Here is a 10,557-nt window from a genome sequence, read left to right as displayed (position 1 = left end):
CCATGGAATTAAAGCATTCACAACTAAATTGATGGGGATTCATTTCATTTTAGCAGTATTTTTAGACAAATAATGGGGATGTTGCGGTAAAGTGATTTTTCGGCAGGGTGTGTGTGTGTGTGTGTGTGCATGGATACAGTTCCTTGCCAAGGGCGCAAGGCAGCCTAGGAATGCATCTGCTGCACACCAACCTAGAGAATAGGTTCCCATGCTTCCCAGACTGATTTGCCTGGCATTGACGCTTCTGTATTGTAAACACAGTGTTAGTTCCAAGGCTTATCTTCTTATTGAGCTTTACAGGAGGACCATTGTGCCTTGTTCTTGGCAACCAGATTTTGAAGTCCCCTTTCTGTTCACGTTCACTGAATTCCATGCAAAAGAAAAAAGCACCAGTGCAAGAATCTCTTAGTAAAACATTAATCTTGGATCACAGGTTTATTGTATGGATTTTGCAACACAGCCCATTTTACAAACATTGTCTGGGAAACATTTACAAGAATAAATAAGATGGACTTGCAGTTGTAAAAAAAGATTACACCACTGTAATGTACAGTCAAAAAATATATCTGATATTCATTGACTTGACATTTTTTTTTACCTTCCCTTCTTGTAAACTAGAAAGAAAAGAACTCTGAACGCACAGTGCTGATTTTTTTGTATTTATATATTTTTTCTTTCCCCCCCTTTTTAAATACGTGCTTTATCTATCAAACATCCAAACTGTACAAGTGAGCTTAATTGGTAACCTTAAGCATCCAGGGGATACTGCAAATGAAAATAAATTTAGCTCTCATGCAACAACCCCTCCCAGCTAGCAAAGAGTTGGATCAAAGGAGCTAATACAGGGAACTTCTAGCTAGCTTGGGATATTGATGGCACAGTTATAACCCCCTTAGCCTTGCAGGGAGAACATAACAAGAATGCTGTTGGCACAATACCTTTGTTGGATGCCAGTACCTCTTGGTTTCAACAGGGAGTGGGCGGGGGTGGGGGGTGGGAACAGAAAAGAGGAAAAAGAAAGGGGTAGATCAGTGCTTAACCCAGCCCTTCCTAAATGATCTGTGTAGGCCAGATGAAGTGAATTTGCAATTGCAATTTTTTTTTTAAATGTGTGAATAGGACCTGATTCTCAAAGCTATTTTTAATCTGGGGGAAAGCCACCAAAATGTGACACACACCCCCAGTCACAGTAGGGGTATGTGTGTTTGTATGTTTTTCAGGATAGGGTAAGTTGCATTCTAAACAAAACTTACAGGACTGCTTTTTGATGCCAATTGTAAAAGTAACCTTTGTGTGACATTTCTCAGACACAAAGGGTTCTGTGAATTGGGTCTTAAATGATTTAAAAAGAAGGGAATGGCAGAGAGAGATGATAACAGGGCAAGAATGTCACAAATATGAACAATTAATTTCAGCCATAACTGCTTGGACTTTTTACCAAAAGCTTGCTGGCAAACAGCAAATGATGAGACATGTTAACTCTTCCTTTTGCAGCTGCAACCTAACATTGCTTCTGGAAAGCTATACACACAAAGCAGGCAGTGGGATTCTTAGACACCAAACCTCCATAGTTTCACCCACAACCTCAAGCTGTTATCAATGTTTTACATGGACCTTCTTAGTGCAGCACCACATGATCAGTTAAAGCTAACACCATTGGGATGAATAACTGCAATGAATGAAACCAGCATGAGGTCCAAATTAGTGGCAAAAACTGTTTTTGGGTTTGAAAAGGAGAAGTGTGTTCAAGCCTCATTTCTCAAACATTCGCTCTGCTCCCAAACCTATAAACACCACCTTTTTTTGTCATACATTTTTTCTCATTACCAAGCTTGAGTTGTTTTGGTGTCCGAGACATGGGCAAGAATTTATGGCAGAGACACCTTTGTTGAAAAAGTACAAGAAAAATGATCTCTTTTTCGTAAAGGGCAATCTGGTTTCTAGTGGCGCAGAGAGATTTCAGAGATTTACTGTTATCGTGTTTGGGTTCAGCCAGGCGCTTGCTGCAGCCGCCGCATTCTCTTAAAAAACAAATGAGCTACTTTTAAAAATAGTCTCTAGCTGTTAGGTCTGTGACGAGCTCCTCAAGAAAGTAAGCCAATCACAAGGTGAGGAGATGTTCACATTGACTGTGCACAAAACCTCGAACGAACACTTCTCTCTGTGTGTGTGTGTTTGTGTGTGTGAAATTCTTCATCTCCTCAGTGAGGTGTTTTTCCTCCACCACCCTGCCTCCCCAGCCAGACTGTGATAGAAAAATAGACGCTAACATTTGCAGTTCTATTCCTGACATAACAAAGGTGAGCGAGAAGAATACAGCGGTGTTGCTTAATTAGTTCCAAGGCAGCATCGTTTTGACTTTGAAAGTTGTGAGGCATATTGGGAAATTTCTTCCTGGTTAAATATCTCTGCCAACAAGGCGGATGAACAATGCTGAAACCTAAATGCACTTTTTGATCTGTTCAAGGCCAACTTGTCATCATCCACATAAGAAGCACATAGAGCATACTGGCATGATTTGAATAGATTCCCCCCCCTCCCCACTCCCATCATCCTGTGCTCAATATTAATTTCATTTCAGCTTGTCTCATTTATTTCAAGGGTGGTGGAGGCTGGAGAATGTCAAGCACTCCTCAAGCCTAAAATAATCTTTAACAATACAGAATCAATACTCTTCTCAAAGGCACTGCTGAATGAGCTTTATAGCCTTGAATGGCTGGCGAGCATGAACTAAAGCATAGGTTCGTGAGGGATGCAGGGAGCAGCAGGTGAGGCTGCCATTACCTAGAAGTACAACTCCTTTAACTCAGCAGGATGTGTAGAAAAGTGTAGGATTGTGCTATATACCACAGAATAGTTTTCTCTCTGGAATGTCCCAGATGCAGCTCATGGTAAATCTCTTAACTTTGGAATCCATGTGTAGAAGGTTTCTGTGTAGTTACCATGGACCAAGCATGAAAAAACTATTTGTGTTCTACGACATGGCACACAAACCAGATTGTGCAAAACTACAACCTCCAATAACTCCAACTCACCTTCCTTCTCCCTCTCTCTGACTTCTCCCAATCCCTCCTTTCCTAACGCATATACAGTGGTACCTTGGTTCTCAAATGCCTTGGTACTCAAACAACTTGGAACACAAACACTGCAAACCCGGAAGTAAGTGTTCTGGTTTGCAAGCTTTGTTCAGAAGCTGAACATGCTCCGATTTGAGCGCCACGCTTCCAATTTGAGTGTTACTCTGTGGTCTGTCTGTTTTTGCTATTTATTTTGCATTTTTGTTTTTGTGGCTCTTTTTGTTTTGTTTTTGTGACTGTGTGGAACCCAGTTCAGCTACTGATTGATTGTATGACTGCAATACATTGTTTGTTGCTTTCATTTTGTGGATCAATGGTCTCATTAGATAGTAAAATCCACGCTAAATTGCTGTTTTAGGGGTTGTTTTTAAAAGTCTGGAACAGATTAATCCATTTTGCATTACTTTCTATGGGAAGGCGCATCTTGGTTTTGGAACGGACTTCAGAAACAGATTAAGTTTGAGAACCAAGGTACCACTGTATACACATTCGTGGATTATTGCTGCAGTAGGATAAACTTTAGTAACACTATTGCTGGATTCAGGCAGCCATATTTTTCAACAACCAGTGCTTCTGCTTCCACACAATGGTGGAAACCAAGTATAACCTGCCAGTATTTAAAATGCAACAAAATTCACTGCCATCCCAACTTTACCAGGCTTCCCACAGCTATCCTTACTGGAGCTTCATTAATGTCTGTTAGGTGGTCATGGTGAAGCCCCTGTTCTCTAGCTCATTGTCCTGTGACAGCAAAATAAAAGTGAGCTGTCTCGTAAGGCTGATGAATCAGATAATGTAAAGCATTCCACACGAGATGTGCCAAGGGAGTTGCATTCTTTTAAAATGTAATAATATGGGGCAATAAATGATGATAGGATGGATTGCTAGTCCAGTAGGACTTGGGGGAAAGTACATTTGGATATTAGCTGGAGATGGCCTTCTCATAGGGACAACAAGCTTGCACATTGTCATTGCTAAAAACAAAGCTTGCGCTAAGGTTTGCAGAAAAACAAAATATAAATAAGTAAATAAAAATAACAGCAATTATACCAATGAGTCATCACTCAACACTATTGTATTACTGATGCTCAAATTTCAAGGAACATATCAAGCACAGCCTTTTGGCTCTTTAATGCACAGTCAATGGTCAATATAACGATCATCTGTGTACAATCTAATGCCGCACACATTTTTTCCTAGCTCAGTTAAGAAAATTAGGTCACATTTCTGCCCTCCTTCACACACACACACACACACACACACACACACAAAATACATATCTGTTCTAATTAACTGCCCACATGGAGCCCCTTTGGAAGCTGGGAGTTCATCTCAAGGACTTCTGCTATTATGTCATTAGAAAATAATCATAATAAGACCTCCTACACAGTTTTGCTATGTGAATGCTGCAGCTGAAGGAAAAAAAGCATTTATTTGACATCATGGAGAGGTTTGCTTTGCATTATTTGTTCTTAATGTGAACAGGGAACAAATCTAAGAAAACAAGACCTACAATCAGTTTAATCAGCAGTGACCTGAAAGGAGTCTACCATGGCAGTGTTCCCTCTTTCATACCACTTCCAAAATGCTCTTCAGGTCTATTGTCTTGTCTCCAACCTTGCTGAGTGAATCTTGCTTAGTGCATCTCTGTCTTCCCCCCTGCCCCAGCCACTCAGCTGTTGACTGCACTGATTTAATTTGGTTTTAGGTATTCTAATTTATATATGTGTTTTTTTTAAAAAAGTGCATTTTCTTATATTTGAAATATGTGTGCATATATCACATTGAGCTATAAAAAAGAAGGTCTGATTCTAGGATGAGCTCTCTCATTCAGCATCATGTTTTTACCAAGCAGATGTGCCAGTGCTCTGAGTTCACAAAACATTTCCTGGTGCAATGTAACAAGGTCTGTGACCAAGTACATTAGCTAATAATGACATTCTTGACTTCCACAAGCTTCTCTTTGTACTCTCACATACAGCATCAGAAACAAAGGAGTTCAAATCTGTACTTTTCCTTTTACCAACTGAATTCCCAGAAAGGCTGCACTCTCACTTGTGATACTTCTTTTCTCTCTTCTCTCTGTTCCTCTATACCTCCCCCTCCCCTCTCTTTCACTCTTTCAGTGTTTGCATTCCCAACCTGATAATTTTTCGGGGCTGGTGTGCTGATTCAGTGCACCATTCCCACCAACTTCATGCCATGAGCCAATGTGGATCTTCCCACTGCATCTACACGCACTGGTGTGTGCATAGCAGACTGGGTGGAATCAGAGGATCAACATCAGTAAAGGGATTAGCACTAGAAAATGGCATGCGGCATCAAACATACCATAGTACCTGTTTTCAGGTACTGTTGTCTCCTCTTCTAGCTCCATGCCAAACTGAGAGCATGGGATGCTCCCATTTAGACATATCTTCAGCTCATCCTTGTGGCTGCCTTTCTTCCATGTCCCTTCTCTCTCTCTCTCTCTCAATAACATTGAACATATGTATGTTATAGTTCACCTTTTGTGATTCTTGATTCCAGTATCTGATCATAAAATGGGCCATTCATCAGCTCCAGATTTTGACCAAAGAACAGGTTCACATGTTTCCAACAACACCAGAGCCACCTGTTTCTTCCAGATTATTATATGCCCCAAACAGGTTTTCTCCCCTCCCTGGGTGCAGAGGAATTGCAGCATGACCCCACTGCATTGACAATGGTAGGCCTGGTATGCAATTCACAATGGATCCACCATCACCCCTGTATCAGATACATTGGCTTTCAATGCTGCAACTTCCTTAGCTGCGATAGTGTTATTTACTTCCACATTTAAAACAAAGATTGTTTCACTGGGATTTAATGATTTTACCCTCCCAGTGAACTTGTAAAAATATATATCTTGAGAGCAAAAGGGATTACTAATTAAAGGTGCCTTCTAAATTAAAATGTCTTGCAGTATTGCGACTGTTATTTATTTATTTATTATATCTTTTTTTAAAAAAGGAAATTAACACTATATTTCAAAGGCCAAAAATCAATGTGTCTAAAGCCTGAGTGCCTAGTTATTAATGAAATGACCAGAGGATAGAATCACATCAGCAGGGGTTTGTATGGAATTATTTCTGATTAACAGAAAAACTCCCCTCCCCCCTCAGTCGCCAACCTGCTGTTGAAATGAATAAGCCAAAGAAAGTAGTTATACCCATGCTAGCAATTCAAGTGTTTCTTACACAGATCATCAGGGCCAAATTTAATGTTTCAAGAAAGGTGCAACTTTCACAATGCTGAAAAAGAGATGTCATGAGCCTCCGGACTTGACAGGTAAGGAGAAGGATTTGATCCTCCTTAGTTTGGTTTCCTATATGTTGTTCTAATGTGGGCAAATATCAGCTTTGGGGGGCAATGATTTTCATTGAGAAAACTACATGGCAGGGGATATGTCCACACATCTTGGCCATCATGTCTGGTTTGATTACCTGCAGTGATCAGGCCAGGATGCCAGCTCTGGCCTATGTGAGAAATTGGCTGGATTTTAAATTGCGTCACCTGAGTCAAGCGATCAACATTTTTACTACAGTACATGACACGCTTTCCCACCCCACCCCACTGTAAAACCCATTCTTTGTTCTTCTCTCAGTTTTTACCACCTGCACACTTTGTTGAGTGGAGCATTTTGTGACTCAAATTTATTTGATGACTGATCTACTCACGACTGAACTGTTGAATATTATTGTGTATTTAATTGTTTTGTTGTTCATCTTTGTTTCAATTGTGAGCTTTTCTGATGAAATCTTCAACAAAGGTCAAAAAACAAAAACAACCCAAATTTCTGCCCAGCTGTTTAGAGTTTTCATGAGGACACTGACATAGGAATTGATTGGGGTTGAGGTTCTGGGGCTTATTAGTCCCAATTAGTGCAGTTTGTGGGGCACTGTGGAATAGCTTCCTAATTCTACTTGACTAAGACAGTGTTCTTGCTCTATTTTGAAACAGATTTTTAAAAGTATATTGAATTCTAGGCAGGTTTGACCTTCCTGTTGCAGATAAGTAGCCTGTACAGGAAGTAATTCGACAATATTATCGTTATGGGTTTGGGGAGGGGGAAAGTAGGCTGAATGCGGAGACCCTCCTAACCCCTGGATCCAGCAAATGTAAAATATAAGCCAGGCTAGCTTTCTGTTGAGGTGATGTTAAGGGAAGCAAAGGAAAGGGGCTCTGTGCAAGATGGCAAATGGGTGGAGCCCTCTCCCAGCTTGTGGTTGGTTTGAAAGAAAGGAAACACAAACCCTGGGTAACTGCTTGGAACCCCTGGAATTTTGCATTACTCAGAGATTGGGGTGACGTGAGTCTACCAGAATCGCGTGAGTTTACCAGAGTGGATGGTGGGAGCATTAATCGCCTGTGAAAATTGCTGAACATTTGCAAATTATATGGATGCAATGAGTGATAATGGTTCAGGCCTACATTATAGTATTTTAGAGACTTCTGTGCTTTCAAATAGGATAAGTGGCATACAACGATGCCAGTTACGTGTGTGATGACGATGGGAAAATGCACTGTGAATATGGCAGTGCATATCCTCTTTTGCATGTACACCTAAATACAGTTACCTGGAGTGTAAGACCCACTGGAATCATTCAGGCTTACTTCTTGGTAGAATATATGAAGCAAGCATTTGGAAAGATAAAAATGTAAAGGGGCATCTGTGAGACCATAAAGCTGGCATGTGATGAGCCAAGTTGGGCGAAGAGCTCTTGGGAGATGCTACAGCTAAGAATACTTTCCAGGTAATTATACTTGTCGTGTGTCAGGTTTGGCCATCACATCTTCCACAATGACTCCTGTCATCTGGGAGGATAGAGCTGCTGCTGCATAACCCCACACTAGCAAACATGATGGACTGGGTTGAAACCGATGGAGACAATTTTTTTTCTTTCTTTCTGCACCTCTTTAAAGAAGCCTGATGGCTAAGCTATAAAAATACATGAACAGCTATAACAGCTGCATCATTTCAATAGGGTTGGCTGCCCACGATGAAACAGCAACCAGCCATTTCATATTATCCAATTTACACACGGTTCTACAGCTTCAAAATATAATTGTTGACCTGAGACAGCAAGGCAGAATTGTCCAGTGTATGTTTCCAAGAATTGCTTCTTAGGATTTCACAGAAAAATCTGCAGAATAAAACTTCCCCCTGTCTTCCTTAATATACCAACATCAACCCTCTCTGTGTGCTTGCCAACTTCTACCTGAATTCTGTCCTTTTGAAAGGGAAAAACAACAACAGTTCCTATATTTGGAGATGGGTATAGCATACTCCTCTTGCCTTTTACAAATTTAGAAAAGCTAAGTGTTCTGTTTTGAGGCATAACCATCAATTTACCATGTACCAATCTGGAATCGGATTGTTTGGAGAGCTGTCAGATCTCACGTACATTGTAACAATTCTATACTTTACCAATCTCCTTTGTTCTGAGTTATGAATACTCTACATCATCTCTCGACTCTCACAGTCAGATAGGTCTACATCACATTGCTTGTTTTGAGAATTTTGATTGGCAAGGTTAACCTGTAAACCTGACTATGCTGCAAACACATGAGTTCACATGTTATATTTCCCCTAATAACTCCGTTCATTAGATGGTGTGAAACTTCTGTCACCCATTCTTACAGGTTCAGTTATAGAAGGCTAGTGCCCCTTGCCAAAACAGGGAGTTGCATCTCTGATGAGCCTACCAGACTGACCATTATCACCTATTCTCTTACAGAACTTGCCCTCAGAAAATGACTACAGTATATAGAAGGTGCAGACAACCTCCAAGCTGCGTGTACTGCAAAGCAACCAGCAGATATATAACAAGCCTGCCCCTCCATGACATCCTGCTTTTAAAGAGACACTGTACACAAACAAGTACTTAAAGTAAAACTCAATTAACTTCATTACAAACCAAAGACCAATAATTGTTTGAAGCATGAAGATAATTTTAGGGTGTCTTTGATTTAGATGGCTAGGAGGTGCAATTTAACAGAACTGCTTCACCAGTACTGCAGCCGCTATGAACCAACCCATGCACAACATTGGAAATTGAGTAGCACTGTGTAGCAACCAAGGCAGCAAATTTACCAACAGCCTCTTGGTTCCATGGCCTGCTTCTAAGACAATGGGAGCAGACAGAAAATTACAGCTTCATTGCAGTGGCCTTTTCATTTGAAAAACTGATCACAAAGACTCACTGTGCTGAAAGCCTTAACGTGGGTCTACTGAAGCTTTCCTCTTTTGCCAAATGGCGGATATAGAAAACTAAAAACATAAAGTGAGGATTTGTGGGGGAGGCGAAGAGAAAGAGGAGTTGAAAGGCGACTGATTATTCCAGTAATCCCCCTTCCCCATTTGTATCAAGGAGAAACAAAAATACACATCCAAAATGGCAGAGTGAAGCAGTCAGAAAGGATTAGAAATCAGAGTCTTCCAGCCTGCCTCGTGGCTTGCCAATTTGTACAGTAGGTTGTTTAAAAAGTGAGAGACGTTCCTGGAGAAAGCAGATGGTAGCAGATCCCTCCTCCTTCCAATGGCACTGAGATCTGACCTGGTCTCTCGCTCCAGGGTGAAGAGCTTTGCTTTCCTCACCCCATTGCTCCCTTTAAGTACGAGGGGAACCAGTGCCCTTCAGACATCAGGGCTTTGGGAATTCAGCAAGCTCTCCACCTTTCATGGGCTAAAATGAACTCAAGTATTCCAGTGCAACCTCGTATACAAATTTATATTGTTCCTAAAAGAGAAGAAAAAGAGAGCCTAATGAGAAGAAAGAGTGATTACAAGCCTCATCCTCCTGTTCTACTTGAGCACGTGAGTTTAGATTGTCTCCAATATGAGTCCTGTTCAGAGTATGCCCATTGAAATTAATGGACAATGTGTCTACTCTGAGCAGGGATGTAAGGAGATTGCTATTTCCACTCCTCTTTCCTTTAAAAAGTGTTTATTTAGGGTTACTCTCATTTTCCTACTCATATTGAAATACTTCCCCTCAAAGAAGCCAAACTTAAATTCACAAAATGTTTAGGGGTATGCGTCCACCCAGAAAAAAGCACTGGTTATTTCCATCCAGTCCTGGGTTTATTGTGATAAGCACTGTATCCATTTCAGGGGTGCCAGCTATAGGGGGCTCTAAGTCCCTGAATCACCCACAAAAAATTGTGGGTGCTTGGCACCCACACCGCAAGGCCTGCATGCAACTTCTGAGGTCTCGCAAGACCTCGGAAAGCATCTCTGAGGTCTCATGAGGTCATCAGGTACCACCAGATATCAGGTTCTGAGGCTGGGAATGCGGTGACATGATTAATTTCAGTAGAGGTTAAACATCAAAAACAATGCAGTAAATAACATAATTATTTTCTTAACGTTTGCAAACTAGTAGGGGGGCACACTAGTTCCAATGGGCTATGCATGTTGACATGTAATTCTAAAAGGGCTTTAAATTATAGCACAAAT

At 40.9% G+C, this 10,557-nt stretch overlaps 1 protein-coding gene across 17 annotated transcripts in view; it reads right to left on the bottom strand.

Moving 5' to 3' along the window:
* Positions 1 to 405: 405 nt before the first annotated feature.
* Positions 406 to 10,557, bottom strand: part of PTPRT (protein tyrosine phosphatase receptor type T) — a 605,850-nt gene continuing 595,698 nt past the window's right edge. For all 17 annotated transcript variants that reach the window (XM_083746111.1, XM_083746125.1, XM_083746113.1 and 14 more), the window contains one exon: positions 406 to 9,838. In XM_083746111.1, coding sequence (XP_083602237.1) covers positions 9,785 to 9,838 — 54 coding nt within the window. In that variant the 3' untranslated portion in view covers positions 406 to 9,784. The remainder of the gene's footprint in view (positions 9,839 to 10,557) is intronic.

This window comes from Podarcis gaigeae (assembly GCF_964106915.1).
Source record: "Podarcis gaigeae genome assembly, chromosome: 6".
Classification (NCBI taxonomy): domain Eukaryota; kingdom Metazoa; phylum Chordata; class Lepidosauria; order Squamata; family Lacertidae; genus Podarcis; species Podarcis gaigeae.
The sequence above is the reverse complement of the archived record's forward strand: the minus strand, read 5'-3'. Positions and strand labels throughout refer to the sequence as shown.